This window comes from Parus major, chromosome 28 (assembly GCF_001522545.3).
Source record: "Parus major isolate Abel chromosome 28, Parus_major1.1, whole genome shotgun sequence".
NCBI classification, from domain to species: domain Eukaryota; kingdom Metazoa; phylum Chordata; class Aves; order Passeriformes; family Paridae; genus Parus; species Parus major.
The window spans coordinates 892,788-912,398 of NC_031797.1; the positions used below are offsets into that span (position 1 = coordinate 892,788).

At 63.6% G+C, this 19,611-nt stretch overlaps 1 protein-coding gene across 4 annotated transcripts in view; it reads right to left on the minus strand.

Annotated features, from left to right (window-relative positions):
• Positions 1-1,946: 1,946 nt before the first annotated feature.
• NFIC (nuclear factor I C) overlaps positions 1,947-19,611 on the minus strand; it is a 40,759-nt gene continuing 23,094 nt past the window's right edge. The window contains exons 3-11 of one of the 4 annotated variants that reach the window (XM_015651537.3): positions 13,236-13,307; positions 12,673-12,747; positions 12,414-12,537; positions 11,782-11,906; positions 10,047-10,175; positions 9,748-9,932; positions 8,209-8,368; positions 6,514-6,599; positions 1,947-4,379 (exon numbers count right to left, since the gene is read on the minus strand). In XM_015651537.3, the coding sequence (XP_015507023.1) occupies positions 4,362-4,379; positions 6,514-6,599; positions 8,209-8,368; positions 9,748-9,932; positions 10,047-10,175; positions 11,782-11,906; positions 12,414-12,537; positions 12,673-12,747; positions 13,236-13,307 (974 nt within the window). In that variant the 3' untranslated portion in view covers positions 1,947-4,361. The remainder of the gene's footprint in view (positions 4,380-6,513; positions 6,600-8,208; positions 8,369-9,747; positions 9,933-10,046; positions 10,176-11,781; positions 11,907-12,413; positions 12,538-12,672; positions 12,748-13,235; positions 13,308-19,611) is intronic. The other 3 variants (XM_015651540.3, XM_015651538.3, XM_015651541.3) reach the window with 3 other exon arrangements.

Here is a 19,611-nt window from a genome sequence, read left to right on the forward strand (position 1 = left end):
CCCCCGGGAGGGACCGGGGGGTGTTGCATATTCCCTTTGGGCAGAGCCGGGGGTGCGGCCCTGGGGGGTGTCGGGGGAGCAGTGCAAAGACCCCGAGGGCACGGGGGGCGCCCCGGCCCCGCAAGGGGAAGCCCCCGGCACGGCCCCCCAGTGCCGCCCTGTGGGCTGGGGGACGTCGTGTTGATTCTTTTTTGCCTTTTGAAATTTGGTTTAAGGTGCTTTTCTTGCCGAGGGCGGGTTTTGGGGGCTGCGGCCGCAGCCCGGCCGGACTTGCTGCCGGCCCGGGGGGTGGGGAGGCAGCAAAGAGGGGGAAGGGGAGGGCCCCGGTGGTGTCCCCGCGGGGAGAGGGGGCTCCGAGGCTTCCTCGGGGCGGGGGGACCCAGGCCCGAGGGGCGCCAGCGCCCCTCGCCCCCCCGGAGCTGGCCGAAGGGGCTGCCCCGGTGCCCCCCGCTCCCTCCCTCGGCTGTCACTGTCACCGTTTAAAAACTTTTTTTTTTTTTTTTAATATTTTTTGCTTTAAGCTGAGCCTTTTCCTACCTACCCCCCCTTTTTTTCTGTTTTTCTATTTAAAGAAAAATGTCTCTTTTTAAAAAATTTTGTCTTCTTTTTGCCCCCTCTTTTTTTTTTATTCTATTTTTCATTCCACCCCTCCCCAGCTGGACATCGCTCCCACTCCCTCCTTGCATTGTCTTTGCAGAAATCAATACTGCACCTTGCATAAAGAAGCGTCTCCCAAGGCTCCTCCCAAGGGTCTGAGACCCTCAAACCAGCCTCAACTGTGGGCGAAACCCGGCGGGACGCCACCATCTCGTCACCCCCCACTAATACTTTTTGACACCAAAAGAAAAAACCAAAAAAAAAACAACAACAAACCAAACAACAAACAAACAAAAATTAAAAACTGTTGACGACGACGTTTCTTCATGCCCGAGCAGCAGCGATGCAGGTGCCACCCGCCCACTGGTGTCACAACCCGCGGCAGAACTCAGCCCCAGGGAGGTTGGGGGGTCTCTCCAGCCGGCGGAACTCTGGGCTTTTAAGGCAAATTCTGGGTTTTTAGGGGGTGTCGGGCCCCTGCTCGGCAGCGGGCACAGCAGGGAGGGGCGGCAAGAAGGCACCTCCTGCCATTCCCTGCTGTGCCAGCCGGACCCCCGGGGATGAAGCCGATGGGGTGGAGGGTGGGGAGAGGCTGTGACCCCCCCTGACACCAGCCCGGAGGGGGCACAGCTACATTCACACGGTTCCATTCCTGTCACGAGAGCAGCTGGGCTCAGCCCTCCTGGCCCTGCGCCCCGTTGAAAACCAATTGAAAAGTGGGGGTCCCTAAGGGGGAGGGCTGGGACTCTGTGGCCCCCCGTAAGGATCAGCCCTGCGGGTCTCCATCCCTGCTCCTCCCTGCACGGAGCCCACCACACCCCGCTCAGTCTTGCCGCGTCCCCCCCGAGCGTTCTGCGGGGTCTCTGGCCCGGGGGTCCCTGCCGCCTCCCGCCTCGCTGCCTTTGGTTGCTGGAAGCAAAAAAAAAAAAAAACAACATAAACCCCCCAAAAGGGAAGGAAAACAAAGGAAAGAGAAGCAAAGCAAAGGGGTGGCCGCCCCCCCGGCAGGCCCCCTCCATAGCTATTGCATATTCCGGTGTGTTGGCGCAGAGGATGCATCGGTATTACCAACTGGAAGACGTTTCTGAGGGGGAAAATCGGTTAAAAAAGAAGAAGAATAGAGAGAAAAAGGGACTTTTCCGGCCGAGAAGAAGCCATGCAGGAGGCGATGGGGGGGCAGTGGCCCCCGGCCCCCCCGGGCCCCCGGGAGCCCCAGGCATGCAGCGACTCCCTCGCACTGATATCGGGTCCAGTAATACTTAGGCTTCGAAGGCAAGGCACATCATGTGGTATAAAATTTCGTGCAAATTAGGAAAACATGGATTTTTTTTCTTGTGTGTGTTTTTTTACGGCTTTTTTTTTTTTTTCTTTTATACAGATGATTTTTTTTTCCTCTTTTCTCTTTTGCTGAAGGGGAAGGTAGAGCCGGTTAATAAGAGTCTGCCATGCACAGCATCAGCCAGCCGCGGCTGGGTTGAGCCAGGTCACCAGATCCTGTTAAAGCACCATGCAGTTTATTTGTCTTTTTTTTTTTTTTTTTTTCTTTTTTTTCTTTTTTTCATGTGTTTCTTTTCTCAGATCTTTTTAAAAAAACAGGTTTCCCTCTCCGCCAAGCGCTTTTTTTGTGGTTGTTTTTTTTTTTCCTTTTTTTTTCTTTTTTTGTGTTTTTTTTCTCCTTTTCTTGTCCTTTTTGATTATTTTTCTGTCTCCCGGGATTTCCTGCGTCAGCCCTTTCCCCGGTGCCTCGTTGTGCCGTCCGGGGGGGGTGGGAAGCGGAGGGAAGCGGGGGGAAGCGGGGGCCACTGGGATGGGGGATGCGATGCCGGTGGTCCTCGGGGCGGCGCTGGGTGCCCGGGGAGGGGGCCAGGCGGGTAGCGACGGTGGCCTCGGTGGCTCCCGGCTCCTGGACATCCCACGGTGGCTTCTCTCCATCACCACCCTTCGGGTGTCCCCTGGGCCGGCGATCCTTTGGGGACCACTCTCCTCGTCTCGCTGGGGACAACAGGCACCTTCGTCCTCTTCCTCCTCCTCGCCTCGGCCGTCGCGGGGGTCCCTCTGCTCTAAGGCACTGCCACGTCCCTGCGTCCCCTTCCCGGCCACGCTGTCACCGCACGGGACGGGGACGGCCGAGCACTTCCTCCCGTGCTGTCCCCGGCCGGGGGCTCCTCGGGAGGGCCGGGACCCCTCCCCGCCGCAGTTCAGGCACTTGACGCGGGGCCGGGGACTCCGGGGGACTTCGAGGGGCTCCGGGGGGCTGGCTATGCCCTCGCCGTCGCTCAGGCTTCTTTGCTCCATCCTTTTGTATCCAAAACAAAAAAAACAACCAAAAACCAAAAAACCAAAAAAAAAAAAAAAAAACCAAAAAAAACCCCAAAAAAACCCAAAACCCAAAAAACCAAAACCACCAAACCCAAAAACCCCAAACCAGCCGTCCCGGCAAGCCAGTGCCGAGGACTCCACCTCCTCCTCCTCCTCTTCCTCTTCTTTTCGTGATTCTGTTTTCTTTTCTTCTTTTTCTTTTTTTTTCTTTTTTTTTTTCTTTTTTTTTTTTTGACGATTCCCTCTTAAAAGTGCATTTCCTACAAAATGTGCAACACGAGCGCACCCTCTCCTGCCTCCCACCTGGTACCTGTCCACAGGAATGCATAGCTCAAACGCACGGACGCCCGTCCCTCCCCAGCCCCACGGATGCCCCTGGCGCGAGGACACGCCGGGGGACACCGGGACACGCGTGGGGACACACGGGGCCCGGCCCGCTGCAGCTCTGGGGGAGGAAGGCGACCAGAGAGATGGTGACCGGAGCTCCGGTGGCCTCCCGGGAACCGTGAGGGCCGGGCTGCGACAGTCCCCGTGCCGCGTTCCCGAGGGAATCGGGGCGCCACCGCCGCTGTGATGTTTGGGGCCGTGCTGGGAGAATCCCGACACCGTGTCCGCACGGGAACCGAGGCGCCACCGTCGACGCGACCATCTCTGGCCGTGCCCGTGGACCCTCTGTGGTGACAAGCCCCCTCCTCCTGTGCCACCCGCTCGATCCACCGTGTCACCACGTCTCCGTGCCACCGCATAACCGCCACCGTGTCACCGCAGCGCGATGTCACCGTCCCCGAGGCGCTCGCTCAGCACGGAGCATCACCCGCCCCGAGCGCGACCCGCTCCGCGGGGCTGCGGCAGCAGGAGAGGTTCCCCGATGCGCCCCACCCCAGCCCCGGGGCCCCCCGACAGTCTGGGGCCGGGGGGGGTCGGCGGGGGAAGTTTTGATCTTTTTTACTCACATAGAGGCAAGAACGAGAGAGTCAAAGCCGTTTGCATATTCGGCGAGCGGCCGGCGGGGCTCGGCGCCGCGACCCTACAGCCGCTCCGGGAGGCATTGCTGGCACGACTTGTGTCAGGTCTCAGCGCGGCGCCGGCCGAAGGGGTAAATAATAGTGTTTTTTTCTTTCTTTTTTTTTTTTTTTCCTGTTTCTTTGTTTTCTGGCGCATCGCCGGGGTGGGGGGAAAGGTCCTCCTGGGATGGGTTGTTGGTTTGTTTGTTTGTTTGTTTTTTCTTTTCCATTTTAAAACAGTTTGACCCTTTTCCTTCTTCCTTTCCTTCGCTCTTTCCTTCGGGTGTGGGTTTTGCTTGTCGTCGTCGTCGTCGTCGTCGTGGTGAGGCCGCGCTCTCCGTCGTCACCGCAAGGCTGGGCCTGGTGCTCGGGGACGGGGATGTTCCTCTGGGGGTGCCTAAAGCAGAGGAGAAGGGAGGCGAAGGGGCGGCACGGCGGTGGTTATCCCAGGTACCAGGACTGCCGGGAGAGAGGAGAGAGGCCGGCGTTAGTGCTGTGCCCCGCGGAGCTGCCCCGTGCCCCGGCCGGTGCCCACACCCCCGACAGCTGTCCCCGCGTGTCCCCTGCTCGGGGCCGGGGCTGGCGGCCCCACTCCTGCACTGAGTTTGTCCGTCCTCCGCACCGCGGCCACCCGCGTCCCCCTGGGGCCGCTCCCTCTGCACCTTCACAGCAAAGGCGGCTCTCCCCAAGGAATGGTGCCGCCTGGGGACAGGTAGGGGGGTGGCACGGCTGGGGACCCTGCGAGGTGGCCCATTGTTCCCCCCCCCCAGCCCCAAGTTCAAGTTCATTCCCGATTACCTCATGTCTGGTTTCCGTTGGAAACGAGACAGCTCGGGGCCGCTGCTTCCCTTAACCCTTCCAGGCCCCACCACACATGACCAGAGCGCGGCAGGTCTCAGCTGCCCCTCCCGGGACATTGCCTCCTTCCCCTGTGCCTCAGTTTCCCCAGGCAGAGTGTCCTCGAGCCCTGGGGAGCCTCCCCGAGCATGACTGGGGACACCCATATACAGGACTCTGGGGGTCCTGGGACTGTGAGTGGCTGTGACCCCTGTCTCTGGACAGAGACTCTGGCCCCCTGCTCCTCCAAGGTTCTCCTCATCCTGCCTGCGGTCTCCTCTTTAGGGACCCAAGGCCCTCGGGGTGTCCACCCCATATGCAGGACTGGGGAAACTGAGGCAGAGTGGGGGATGTCATCAGAGCCAGTTCCCCTGTGTTTTCCTCTGCAACGGCACAGCACCCTCAGGTGCCTGAGTTCATGGTTCCCAAATGTCACAGCCTGGCACAGCACAGCACCCCCAGGTACCCTGTGTCACCGCTCACAGCCCCCAGGTGCCCACACCCCAGCACAGCACCCTGAGTACTCCCCTTGGCAAGGGCAGCACCCCAAGGTGCCCCACCACAGCACTGTCCACACCTCCATCCCTCTGTCCTGTCACCCATGTCACCTGCCAGGCAGCACTGCAGCCACTGCAGCTGCCCCTGCAGAGAATGCTGAGGCCAGACCACTCATGTCACAAGTGAGGCCAGGAGCTGCCACCCCTGTCCTGGCACCATGGCACTGCCTGCAGCACCAGTGCCAGCTCCAGAACCCATGACTAATGGAAAGCCCCTGGAAAGGCACACACAACCTCCCGCTGCAGCTGGAGTGGCCACGGGCACAGCTGAGTGAGAGCAGGTGCCTGTGCCCACACAGAGAGCGACCCACGGCCCTGGTGCTCCTCCTTTGGGGATGTTGTGGGCACCCAGGCAGGGTGGTGCCAGGTGGTGCCAGGCAGGGCACAGCCAGAGCACACAGTGACCTCCCTCTATGATGGAGGACTGGTGGTGGCCCTCAGCCACCAGCAGTGCCTAAAGCCCTGGCACCAGGTGCCCATAGTGAGGATGTCATGGCAGCAATGCCCGTGGGCCACAGCGGTGATGCCAAGGCAGTGATGCCCACAGCAGCAAAGCCAGCAGTGGCAGTGCCAGAGCTGCAGTGTCATGGTGGTGATGCCCGTGGTGGCATTGCACATAGAAATAACCCCACAATGGTGACGTACACAGCAGTGGTGCCCAAAGTGGCACTGCCCACAGTAGCAACACCCATGGCAGTGATGCCAGATGGGGACATCCACAACAGCAATGTCTGCAGTGGCCATGCCAGTGGTGGCAATGCCCACAGCAGTGATGTCACTGCTGTGGTGACACTCCTCGTGGCATCAGACGTGGTGGCAAGGCCACAGCGGCGATGGCCACGGAGGCTACATCCACAGCAACAGTGTCCACAGCAACAGTGTCCCACGGCAGTGATGCCCACGGTAGTGCCCACAGCAGCAATGCCCACAGGAACAATAAACACAGCAGCAATGCCATGGCAGTGATGCCATGGTGGCAAGGCCCACGGCAGTGATGCCATGGTGGCAATGCCCTCAGCAGTGATGCCACGGCAGGGGTGCCATGGCAGGGATGCCCACATCAGCACTGTCACTTCAGCGACGACCACGACGGTGATGCCAGCACTGGCCATGCCCACAGCGATGCCCACGGTGATGCTGTGCCAAGGGTGTCCGGGGCGAGGGCAGGAGGGTCCCCCCAGCAGCATCCCCGCTCTCACCTGTGCCTGATAGATACTCCCAGGATCCCTTGGTCCTAATCCCACGAAGGAACGGTTCGCAGGGGGCGTGCCTGGTGCAGAGTAGGCTGGGGAACAAATGAGAGCTCATTAACGGGGCTGTGGGTGGCACTGCCACTGTCCCCCCCGGGGCCAGGCCCGGCCCTCTCCCTGGCACTGCTGGGACGGAGCTCCCTGGCACCCGGCGCTGGTGACCGAGTGACGTTCCTGGCTGTGACCTGATGGCAGGAAAATGGAGCCCAGGGGTGCTGCACCCAGGGGTGCTGTGCTTGGACAGTACCACCCGTGGTTTCAGGGTGATGACCGAGGCTGAGGGGGCCAAGTGCCCCAGGGTGCAGGCGCAGATGGTGCTCTCGGCTGTGCCCGCGCTGCGGCTTCTGGAGCTGAGTTGCCACGGGTAGAACAATGGCAGCCACCAGTTCCACTTGGCCATGTCACCCTGCTGCCACCTCCATCCCTCAGCTGGGGATCCAGCAGTGGGGACCTCCAGCCCTGCTGAGCTTCTGCATTCAGCCCTGCTGGAAGCAGAACACTGCCAAGGGGAACGGGGGATTTGGAACCAGCTGCACCCCTTGAGGACAGCCAACGTCCTCCTAACACATCCTGAGCCTGTAGGAACTTGCACTCCTCTGTCCCTCCTCAAGGCTGTGACCCCATTATCAGCCAGGCCACCTCATGCCATCCCATGCTGTCCCCTCCAGATTGTCCAGGCTTTGGCTTCCCCATGCCAGGGATGGCTGCTCCTCCTGACCAGCTTCTGGCAATCAGCCATGGCCCATTACCAGGGACAGGGTAACGGCTCGATCAGGCAGGGCTTGACTGTGTGGGGACACAGAAGCCACTTGGGGAATCATGTCCCATGGTACAGCAAGATGGGAACAGGAACAACCCCCTGGCAGAGTGTGGCGACAGCACAGTGTCCCTCCACTGTAGCACACACCCCCAATGCCACTCTGGGGTGACACCAGCTCCCCTCTGGCTGTTTGGCCCAGCACCCAAAACCCTCCTGGCCAAGGCACTTATGGCCCCTGAGGTAGAGCGAAGGGCAAAGAGTTTGTCAGCCACCATGCTAACAAAGATCTCAGGTGCCACCTGCCAAGGGCTCTGGGGGACCAGCACACAGTCCCTGCACTGGTGTCACTCCACATACCCAACAAGACCAGAATTCCCGGCGCCAAGGACCCCATGCAGCAAAAGTACGACAGCCCACACAAGCACCAGGCACACTGTCCCTAGTCCCAGTGCCACCCGCGTGCCAGCTGCTCCCCGTTCCCGGCAGCACAGCCACCGCCATGGTGGGATAAACAGACACGGAGAAGCCACAGCTTCCCCCGCAGCACAGCTCACACTGAGGATCTGGGCAGGACACTGGTTTGGGAAGCTCTGCTGTGGCTCCACTCACGCTCAGAGGAACAAGGGGCTCGAGCTGGTCCCTGGGACCAGCACGTCACCCCCTGGATCAGCGGCCACAGCAGCCACCTGCCCAAACCCTGTCCGCTCCGACCTGCCTGAGACCCAGCAAACTCATGGCGTGCCAGCTGCCGCCCTCTCCCCGGCTGCGGGGAGGCCACCTCCGCCAACATCCCCCCAGCACCGGGACGGGGGGACACCCTGGGGGGCTGCGAGAGGAGGGGGCCAGCCGGGCCGGGGAGCAGGGTGGGCGCCGCGGGTGCTTACTGGGTGATGTCGGCGAGGTCGTCCCTCCCTCGGAAGTTGTCGTGGTGGATTTGGTGTCAGGAGAGACGGCCAAGCGGGGCATGCCGGGGGGAGGTGGCGGCGCCAGCATCTGCGTGGGCAGGTAGTGGCTGGGCACTTTCACTTGACCACTTCCATTTAACTGGGGACAACACAGACAAAAAACAAACAGCACAAGCCATTAGGACGCATGCGGACACCAGCACGGCCGGGGAGCCCCGGGGACACCCCCGGCACAGGCACGGCGTGTCCCTCACTGCAGACATGAGTTTGTTGGGTCTCAGAGCGGCCCTGAACGGTCGGCGTTGGCAGCAGGCACGAAATGACGGCGGGACAGGAGGATCTGGGGGGCTGTGGAGGACATGCCCCGTGGGGGTCATGACCCACAGTGGCGCACGCTGGAGCCAGGGTGCTGGGACCCCTCTCTACAGTGACAGGGTGGTCTCTGAGGCACTCCCTGGAGGGGTAGGGGCACCCAGAGCCTCCAAAGGCTCCTGCACCAGTGCTCTGTGCCCAACCCCACCGTGATTGCTCCTGATCCGGTGGCCATCAGCTCAGCACTGAGCCACTGCATAGGAGCCACTGCCACGGCAGCCATGTCCCTCACCCTGGCATCAGGCCCTTCTGGTGAGGGGAAACAGGCAAGTGGTGGGCAGAGGTCAGAGGGGCTCCCCTAGAATCTCCACATCTGGGAGGACAGAGGGAGGCACAGGACAGTATGGAAGCAGGAACACCCCCAGGCTCTGGCTTTGGGTAAGAAGGCTGCCGTTCATGAGGTGCATGGAGTGCTGGTGGGTGTGCTGTGTGTTGGGGATGCTGGGTGTATGGGGTGGTGGTTTGGGTGCTGCATGCACTGGATGCTGGGTGTGCACAGTGCTGGTACAAAGTGTTTGGTGACGGAGGCGTGGGGTGTGGGGTGCTGGGTGTGTGGGGTATGTGGGGGCCCGTGTCTGTGGGGTGCACTGGGTGCATGGGGATGCAGGGTGCTGTGGCAAGGGAAGGCCCACAGCAGCACGGTGTGGATCTGCCACCCTCGTGGGGACACTGGGGGCACGGTGAGGAGCTGATGGGTCACCCCTGGGCTCTGCAGGTGGATGGGGCACACCAAGCCCATCACTCTCCTGGAAACGCTGGTGGATGGTGACTCCAGGAGATAGTCACACACCCCAGGCAGACACCTCACTCCCCCCCAACACCCCAACTCCAGCTGACGGCTCAACACCAGCACCCCAACACCCGCGGTGCCCCGTGCTGAGCTGGGGCACGGCACCTCCATCACCGCAGACACGAGGTGCCAACATGGAGCGGGCGCAGCAGCGCTCCCAAACCAACGCACGGCACGGCCGGAGCTCAGCCCCAGAGAACGTCCCAGCGGTGCCACCAGACGACCCCGACCCCCCCCATGCGGCGGCAGAGGTGACGGCGGCGGTGCCGGTCCAGGGGACTCTCCTCGGGCAGCAGCGGCCCCCGGTGCCCACGGCAAGGCGAGCGATGGGTGCGGGGACAGGGCTGCGTCCTTACCGGTCCGGGCTGCTGGTTGGACGGGTCGCAGGCCAGCGAGACGAGATCTTTGAGCGGGTCCTGCGGGTTGAGATGAGGCGGGTACCGGATGGCCGTGTGCGGGAAGTACGTGGAGGCCGTCTGGGGAAGGATGGAGGTGGTGGGGAAATGCAGCGCAGATGATGGGTGCGGGCTTCGGGCGATACCTGCGGGAGACAGCAAAAGGGGGGACACGCCTGTGTCATTAGCCAGTGGCTGCTCCAGGCCCCCGATCGCTCAGCCCTCACTCCGTGCCTCAGTTTCCCTGGCAGGACACTCACCACTGTGCACAGCGATGACGGGACGGTGGTGCTGCGTGAAGCTGCTCAGCCGGGGCGAGGAGTCCTGGGGTGATGGGCTGTTGAAGGGGGACTTGTCCATCTCTGTCTTCTTCACGGTGGGGGAGATGCCTGGGGAAAGCGGGGTGCAACATCAGGACCTGCCACGGGACCCCGAATCCCGTGGCTGCTGCCATCTCAGTGCAGTGTTAGGGGAGCTCATTCTGGGGGCAGGGTGCACCCCGGGGTCGGGGTGGGCGTGGGGAGGGTGCGATGTGAGCGTGTGTGTGCCGGCAGGAGGGTGGGCACCTATGTGCATGAATGTGTGTGCGTGTGTTGTACCAGCACAGCTGTGTGTACCTGTGTGTGTGTTCCTGCAGGTGTGTACATGCACGTGCACACAGCTCTGTGCGTGTGTGTCCCATCCTGCTGGTAGAAGTGCGTGCCCTCATGGGTGCCACTGTGACCCTGCAGCCCCCACATGGCACCCACCTCCCCTGGCACATGGGGCTGGGGCTACAGGAGCTCCTGGGGGGGCAGAGAGGTGCCAGTATGGGGGTGATCTCCACAGAGACCCCTGGAAGCAGCAGCTGCCCAGGTCCCCGAGGCCACCCCAGGGCATGGGGCTGAATGGGGGGGTTGGTAGGCACATTAATCCCCTGCTGCTGTGGCTTTAGCTCTGGGCCTGGTAATGGGTTTAGCCCTTTCTCAGCCGGGCGTTAGGAGGATTTCCCAGAACATCCCGTACAGGATTGCCAAGCCCCCCTGCCGCCAAGGCTGAGCCCCCCGCCAGCCGCCCTCACCCCTGCCCGGGTCAGGCCACTGGCAGGGGACAGATGCCCTGGCACAGCTCCCTCCTGCCACCATGCACCGTTTTGGGGAGGGGGCTGCATCTTCCCCAGGATCCCCCGTGCAGCAGCCCCGTGGGGCAGGATGAGGCACAGTCCCTGCATACACGGGACACAATCTGGGGGCTGGACCTGCGTCCCCCAAACTTCCTTCCAACAGGATCGATGCCTCCAGCCGGGCACCCCCAGGCTCTGGCAGGGCCAGGGGGCTGGCATGGAGCCCACCCCGCTGCTGGGGGAGGCAGGAGAAGAGCCAAGGGAGGAGGAAGAGGAGCAGCTTCTTCGCCTGCACCTCAGGGTGTGGGAGCTGCTGTGCCAGCCCTGCAGCATCACTTTAATTAGCCCAGCCCCCCCTTTCTTAATGAACAGCTAATTGGGGCTTGTCTAGACAGGAAAGGGGAAAAAACCACCAAGCCAGAAAGCTGTCCACAGTGATGTGGGGCTGGGGGAGCTGACTTGGGGCCTGGGGAGGCTGGTGTGGGGCTGCAGGATGAGGAGTGGGGCTGGAGGCTGGATTGGCCCTACAGACAGAACCCATGTTGAAACAGGGCTCCCTGTAGCAACACTGCAGCCCCCACAGAGCCCTGCCCAAAATGGGGGGCCACAGACACACCTGGGCGCCTATGGAGAGCCTCTGCCTTAATCAGGGAGGTTTGATAGCAGCCCCACAGACCCCATGGAAAAGCAGCAGGGATGTTCTGGGGGACTTGAGGATGGCACAGCAGCCCCCACATCCAGTGTGTCCTGTGACCTGAAGGTCCACAGGGACACCGTGGCACAGATGGTGCACAGATGGTCACAGGGGGTTCTGGCAGTGGTTTGTGGAATGCTGGGAGCAGGGTGGGGGCCCCAGGGCACTGGAAGGGCACTGGTAAAGAGGTGACACCTACCCCCTTCCATGTCTTCTGTCCAGTTGCGGCTGCTGCTGGTGGGGGAGTTGGAGGAGGTGTAGTACTCGCCCCCAGGGCTGGTGTCGATGTCATCCTCCATGGACCCCGACTTGTGCCGTTTGCTCCTGGGGACAGGGAAGGGTCATAGAATCATGGAACGGTTTGGGTTGGAAAGGACTTTAAGCTCATTTCCTTCCATCCCCTGCCATGGTGGGGCACCTTCCACTACCCCAGATCACTCCAAGCCCAGTCCAGCCTGGCCTTGGACATTTCCAGGGATCCAGAGGCAGCCACAGCTGCTCTGGGCACCCTGTGCCAGGGCCTGCCCACCCTCACAGGGAAGGGAACCCATCTAATCCTGCCCTCTGGCAGTGGGAAGCCATTCCCTTGTCCTGGGACTCCATTCCTTGTCCAAACTTCCTCTTCAGCTCTCTTGGAGCCCCTTTAAGCACTGGAAGGGGCTCTGAGGTCTTCCTGGTGCCTTCTCTTCTTCAGGGTGAACACCCCCAGCTCTCCCAGCCTGCCATAGGTCAGTGCCAGCCCGTGGCAGGATCTGGCTGCCCCTCACCTTCCCCATGGCCGTGCTTGGGCTGGCCCCAGCACTGCCCTGGCACAGCCCTGGTGGCACTTACCCGCTGGAGGAGGTGCTGGGCAGTGTCCTCCTCATGCCGGTGCTGGAGGGGTTCAGGTCATAGGCCAGGTGGCCCTGCAGCTCCCCCAGGGAGAAGTTTGGCCCTGTGCCCGTCACCACCGGCGCTGTGGGAAGAGAGTGGGGTCAGGGGGGACCGGTGGGGAGGGGGGGCCCAGCCCACTGTGGGGTTGGGGAGCTGTAGGGACGCTGCTGTGCCCAGGCAGGCGAGGGTTGGGCTGTGGCATCACAGTCACACTCACTTCGGGACACTTGGATGAGCTCGGTGACACTGAACACTCCCGAGGTGACGAAGCTTTCCTGGAAGTCTGTTGAATCTGTGCGGGAGAGAGGAGGGCACGCTGAGGGGGCAACAGGACCACCCCTCCCATCCTGCATTGCCTTGTGACAATGCTTGAGGGCACCTCAAATCCCCATCTGTCCCCCTCCTCAGTCTCCACTCCCTGCTCCAGCAAGAGACCATCCCAACTGGTCCCCTCTGCTGAAGATGCCCCAGACCTGCTCAATGCCTCAGTTTCCCTGTGGCTGAGAGTGCTTGCAGGGCTTGGGGCTGCACCCCCACCATGGGACCCCCATGGCAGCTGCCGTGCCCAAGGGCTGTGGCCTCAGTGGGACTGTGCTGGGTGTAAGACAAGGCTAAGGCTATGCCCAGGTCATTGCAGGGGCCAGGCAGGGGCTGGGGGACACCAGTGCACAGGCAGCTTGATTATGTGTCATGGGTCCCCTCCCCCACCATGGCAGGGACCCTGGGGACAGGCTGGGGTGTCCCTCGTCCTCTTGCCCAAGCCCTGCCTGCTGCACTCACCCAGCGTGATGGGTTTGCTGTCCTCCTGGTCCGAGCCAATGCCTGTCCGGGGGCTGCTGCTCTGCTCTGCATCTACAAAAGGCAAAGCCACCAGGGTGAGCCCCCCATGCCAGCGTTATCCTCCACGCCAGTGGGAGCCAGGGCTGCCCACCAGCTGACTGCCCTCTCATTGCCCTTCTGGGGGAAACTGAGGCATAGGCTGCCCAGCAGCTCTCACAACAGTGGGGCCACCACCAAGCTGGCGTGTCCCCAGCCACTGAGGAACACTCACCAACCAGCCCCCATTGCCCTCCCTGCCAGTGACAGGAGCAGGGACAGCCCCACATGGAGGATCTGGGCACTGCTCCTTGCAGGAAGGGAATCCCCAGTTCTGGGCCAGGTGATGGTCACCTGGCCCTGCTCCTGCCTCACCTCCTCTCCCTCTCCCTCTCCTCTATCTCTGACCCAGTGCCACCCCACCAGGCAGTGTCACTGGAGCATGGCATAACCTGTGGCACCTTGTCCTGCCTCTGCCCAGCTCCTGAAGGGCAGCAGGGCTTGGGGCAGCACCTGCTCTGACCCCTGGAGCCCTGTCTGGCCCTGCTCCCTCTTGGCTAAAAATATCCCGGCTCAGCAGCTCTGTCGCGGCCTGGCACAACCCAGACACTGCAGTCAGGCGCATCCTTCCTCACCTGGCTGCTCCCAAAGCCCTTCCATAACTTTTGCCAAGTATTTCTCCCCCATACTCCTTCTTTCCCCTGCTTCTCCATCCTCCTCTTCCTCCCACACCCTGGCCTTCGGCATTTCTCTCTGGCAGCGTTGGCAGATGCCAGGAAATGGCTGAGACAATCCAAAAACACCATCAAAAACACACAGCTGCCACTGCCAGCCCTTGTGCCCGCCTTGGGATTTTTCCCTTTCTCCCTGTTTTTTCCTCCCTTTTCTCAAGTCCCTTGCACTCACATGTGGCTCCCAGACTGGTTATCCTTGGCTGGGCAAGTTATCCACGTGGGCCTCATGCCACCCCTCAGCCTGACACCCCTGTGTGCCCCCAGCCCCTGGGACTGAAACCCTGCTGCTGAATCAGCCATTTTGTCTCCCTGCCCAGCTGTCACCGTCCCCTCTGCCCAGCCCGTGCCAGCCTGGCACCTCGCTGGCTGCCCCATGCCATCCTGCCTTGATGCTGCTCACCACCAGCAGCCTCCCTGTGCCCACACCCCTGGCTCCTTCCAGGCAGCCATTTTAGGGAGCAGAAACTCCCCCTGGAGACTGGCGCAGGGTTTTTTCCTTCCCTTCTCTCCATTTCTCTTTTTCTAACTGCATTCCCCCATTTTGAAGTGGCTGCGTGCCCACGTATTGGGGTGTGGGTGATGGGAGTGAGAGGGGCACAATCCAGCTGGGACAGGGGGAGTGGCAGTGGGGACCCCCCGCGCATCCACGGGCACCGCGTGGCCGGACACGGCCCCTCCTCGCCTCTAAAAACAACAAATCCGGCGGCAGCTCTGGAAGTGGTTAGTGGTGGAGCCCGGCCAAGGCGCAGGACGGAGGCTGGTGGCCACAGCCTGAGGCCAGCCCGGATCCCCACAGCCCCTCTCCATGGCCTCAGGGCTCCCTGGGACCTCACTTGTCTCCTAGATGGCACCCACTTGCCCAATCCTGAGGTGCTTGGTCTCTGGGTAGCCCCCCAGACCATGCCCTCGCCTGGTACCACAGAGGTGCTCACACAGCCCTTGGTTCAGCTCAGGGACCCCCACACTGCTCGTCCCGAGGTGCACCACATGGACTTTTGCCCATACCAAACCACCCCAGCCCGGTCTCTGCTCCCCCAGGGCCATCACTAATCCCGGGTGCCCACCGAGTGGGCCCCATGTCCCTGTACCCCCCACACCATCCCACAGCACCACCTGCCCCAGCACGGCCAACGCCACCTCACCGAGCCCTGCTCCTAAGGGACTCTTTGGGGACCTGCCCCCAAAGCGAGCGCTCCTCTCCCACCCACAGCAGCCCAAGGAGCACCGGGGCCTTTGCCGAGCTCGGAGGTTTGGCAGCAGCCGCTCCCAGCGCCCTCGTGTCCGGGCTGATGGAGGCGGTGGGTGCGAGCTCGGGGCTCTGTACCCGGGTGCTCCTCGTGGCTGGGCGGCTGAGCTTGCCAGCAGATTTCTGGCTGCCTCCTCGGCGCGGAGCGGCCGGGCCAAGCGCTGCTCTCACCGCCATGTGACGGCCGCCTGCGCCGGCTGGCGCGCTAAAATGGCGAAGGGAGCCCTGGGCTCACGGGCCTCGCTCCTCTCAAGGGGTGTTTGAGGAGACTCTAGATCCAGGACCCAACAAGTGGCTCGACTGCACCAGAGAGGAGAAAGAAGCCTGTAAAGCTCCCCCATGCTTCGTTGATCCTGTACCCTCCACATTCCCTCGGAGGGCCGGGATGGGGGATGGAGGTGGGGGTGGTCTTGCTAACACATTGTGGAGAGCTCGGGGGGGGGGTGAGGGGGTCCAGTGCCAGGGTCGTCTCCGGCGAGGCGGGGGAGAGTGCTCAGTGCCCAAACAGGTCGATCCAATCTCTTTTAAAAATAGCCAAGTTGTGCCCGGGGGGGCCGCGGGCTGCCTGGGCTCTGGGCCGCGCTGGCAGCCTGGCCTCGCGCCACCCATTGAATTATGGATCCCGCACCCCGGCCCCGCTGCTTGGCACGGTGCCCCCGGGCCCCACGGCGACACCCGCCCGCGGCCTCAACGCGTGGGAACGACCCCCGGGCAGCAGGGCCGGCCCCGGGGGGTGTCACTGCAGGCCGGGTACCCCCCGGGGCCGGCGCAGCTGCGGGAGAGCCCTGGCTCGGTGCCCGGGCGCTGACGGTAACAGGGCACGGTGTTACCGGCAAAGCGCGGGCGCAGGCGCAGAGGCCGGAGGATGCCGGGGGCTGGGGGAGCTACTGGCGCCGGTGTGAGCAGTCCCAGCCCCCCATCGAGGGCAGCAGCCTTCCTCCTTCTCCCCCGGCTCTACCAGCCGAGAGCAGGGGATGGGTGAGGGTTCAGCAGTGCTGCCTGCAGGCGTCTGCCCGGTGCCTCAGTTTCCCTTGGGGGGTGGCTCGGAGGGGGGGGGTAACTGCCCCCCGCCCAGCCTCACGTTCCGTGGCCACGGAACCCCAGCACCTCCTCAGGTGTCACTGCACTCCTCCGGATCAGCGTGGCCACAGCGTGGACCAGCAGGCCCCAGAGTGAACAGCCCGGTCAGGCTGGAAGACCCCTGGAGACCGGAGGGAGCCAAAGTGCCGTGGGGCAAATCCCATTGCAAGGGCTGGGGCAAACGAGGCTGTGGGAGGGTGTGATTTGGGGGCCGTGCCCTGTCGGACCCCCAGAACTCCCCATCCCAGTCCCACAGTGACGCCCAGGTCTGAGCGGCCCTGCCCGCCCGCTGCCCGTCCCACTGTCCATCCCTCTGCCGCCAGGCTGGGGTGGCCCTTACATAAACCCGGAACCGTCCTGCTTGTGTAACCTCCTTTATATAACACCCTGAACCGCCGCGTGTGCCTAGTAAATCCTGGCTGAGCCGGGCCGGCCGGGCTGCGGGACCCCCCCCCCCCTCCACGCTCTTTATAACGCCCGGCCCCCGGCGCCCCCCGCCATGCCCGGTGCGCTGCGGGGCCGCCGGGGTGAGGCGGCTTTGCTGGGCCTCAGCCACGAACGCTGCGGGGGCGGCAGCTTCTCCTCCCCCTGCCGAGCGGAGCCCCGGGGAGGTCCTGGCCGGAGGCATCCCCCGAGGCGCGGGGGGGACGGACGCGCCCCGCTGCCACGTACGCCGGCCGCGGCCAGCTGGCCCGGGCTGGAGCCTGCGAGGCTCGAGCACGTTGGCCGGCGGCTGCGAGCGAGCGGCGCTGGGAGCGAGCGGGTTTGTCCTCGGCCGACCCCGGCCGGCACGGGGAGATGGCAGCGGCCGGGGGGAACCCCCCCAGGCGGGCGGCGCGGCCGCCCCCTCGCTCAGCCCTGCCAGGCCTGGGCTCCATCCAGGGCTGCCGGCGCCCGCGGAGGCGAGCGGGGACAGATGGCAGCGGGGAAAGGGATGGGGAGAGTGGGACAGACAAAGAGAAGGCTGAGCCCCCCCCCCCTTTCCTGGGACTCTCCCCTGCGGGGTGCTGGCATCCAGTCCCTGCTCCCTGGGCTGGGGGCACCTGGGGGTGCAGCTGCAGGGAGGGGGGGGGAGAGAGGAGACGTTTGGGAGAGGGAAAGGAGAGAAAGGAAGGGAGGGAGGGAGGGAGGGAGGAAGGAATTAAAGTGAAGAGAAAGGGAAAGGAAAAGGGACACGGAAAGGGAAATATGTTGCCGCTATGTTGCTGCCCCACCAATCCTAGCCCCGTGGCAGAGCCCCACAGCACAGTCGGCCTCCCCCCGAGTCCGATGGGCCCCCACCATGGCCCCTCCGATTCTCCTCCAAAACAAGCCCCGGTATCGCCACCACGCAGGGCTGAGGTTCAAGCCCTTCCCAGGCCTGGCCAAGGCCCTAGTGCAGGGGCCAGTGTGAGAGGGGAACTATCTCCATACCCCAACTGGCAACGCCAACCCTGATCGGGGGTGTAGGGGCACACCGGGGGCTTGCCGGCGTCTGTTCCCCTCCCCTCCCGCGGCCACGGGCAGGAGGGAGCACCGTGGGCATCTGCCGCCCCAGCTGTCCCTTGCCAGCGCAGCACGAAGCCGGGAACCCGGCCAGGATGGCAACTGCGGCCCCGGGGAGGGCACGGGGCTTGCCAGCGCGGGGGGACGGCGGGTGGCGAGGGCGGGGGACGGCAGGTGCTCGTGAGAGGAGCTCGCTCATCTTTTATTCATCGGGTGCCTAACGGTGCGCGGAACCGCTCTGGCCCCTTGTCCCCTCCGGCGGCACAGGAGCCTGTGCCAGGTCCCCGGCAGGCACCGCTCACGCTGCCGGGGCCGCCGGGCTGAGCACGGCGCAAGTCGCTCCAGCGGTGACGCGAGGCCAGGGCTGGCAGCGGGCACTGCGGGGAAGCCGTCCGGCTCCGGCACGCCGCCGGCTCGGCGCACTGCGGGAGAGCCGGGGAAGCCCTGACCTCCCCAAGGTCGCCGGCACATCGATCCGGAGACTCGAGCGCATGGAAACCGCCCCGGCCGTGCCAGCGCCAGGCTCACAGCGGGGCCGGGCTCAGGAACGGCGGGAGCCCGGGCAGTGACGCTGCAGGAGACAGGGGTGGCGAGGGGGTGGCACCCTGGGGAGCCCCCTCCCATCCCGCTTCTGCAGCGCGCAGCCCTGAGGGCAGGAACCCAGCCCTTGAGGATTCTCTGCTGTCTCGTACCCTTGTGCCATTTCCCGGGGTGGGGGGTGGGGGGGTCATCTCCTCCTGGACTTGCTGGGCTCTGCCTACCTCGTTCCCCTCAAGCCCGGCCTCTCTGGCTGTTTGGGAGTAGAGATACCAGAAACGGGGAAGGTTTGCCCGTGTTCATCTGTGTGCTGGGGGGGGCTCTCCAGCCTGCCTGCCCGCCGGTGCCCAGCTCTGCGAATGACAGATCCCAAATATTGTTAACGCTATCAATCTTCTCACGACCCTGGCGATAAATATTTGCGCGGGGGCTGGCGGAGCGGCGGTGCCCGGGGAAACGCCTGCCCCTCCATCTGGAGGGGCTGAGCAGACGCTTGGCACGGCCGGCCTGGCACGGCCGCAGCGCGCCTGGGACGAGAGCCCTGGCACGGGCTCCCCGGCAGATTGGTGCCATCTGCCTCACGCCGCACCCAGCGGCGAGGCTGGTGGGGGGAGATAAAGGGCTGCCAGGCGGTGGGAGACGCAGATGCTGCCACAGCACGGGGGTCCCTGCCTCCCCCCAGGTGCTGTCCGCTGGCGGCGGCACGGCCGGGGCTGCCAGGAGCTCGATGCCACCCTGGGGCCCATTGCCTGCTTGCCCTGGGCACCCATCTGCTCCCACCCCACTCGGTCTGGGGCCTCAGCCAAGGGGCAGTGCCGGGAAAAGCTCACTGCAGGGCAGAGCCTCGACCCCCTGCCCCGCTGAGCAGAGAACCTCAGAGGCTGTGAGGGGCCAGCACTGCCCCTGTTGTGCCTCTCCCCGGCTCTGGGAGCCTGGGTGGACTGGGGGGGGTCCAAGGACGGGAGCTACTAGCATGGGGATACAAGGACGGTTGGATGCATAGATGGGGATGCAGGGATTGAGGCATAGGTGAAGGCGCAGGAAGGGAGCTCATGGAGGTGGCGAGCACTAGCGGGAGGGTGCAGGGAGGGGGGCACTGTCCCTCCCCACCCCAGATTGTCTGCTGCCGACGGGAGCTGCTGGGAGGAATCTCTCCGTAATGCTCCGAAGGTCCTGGCACCATCGGCTGGGGAGATTGATTACCATTTTACTGCAATGCTTTTGACTTTCACCAGCGACCTCCGAGCTCCCCCCAGCC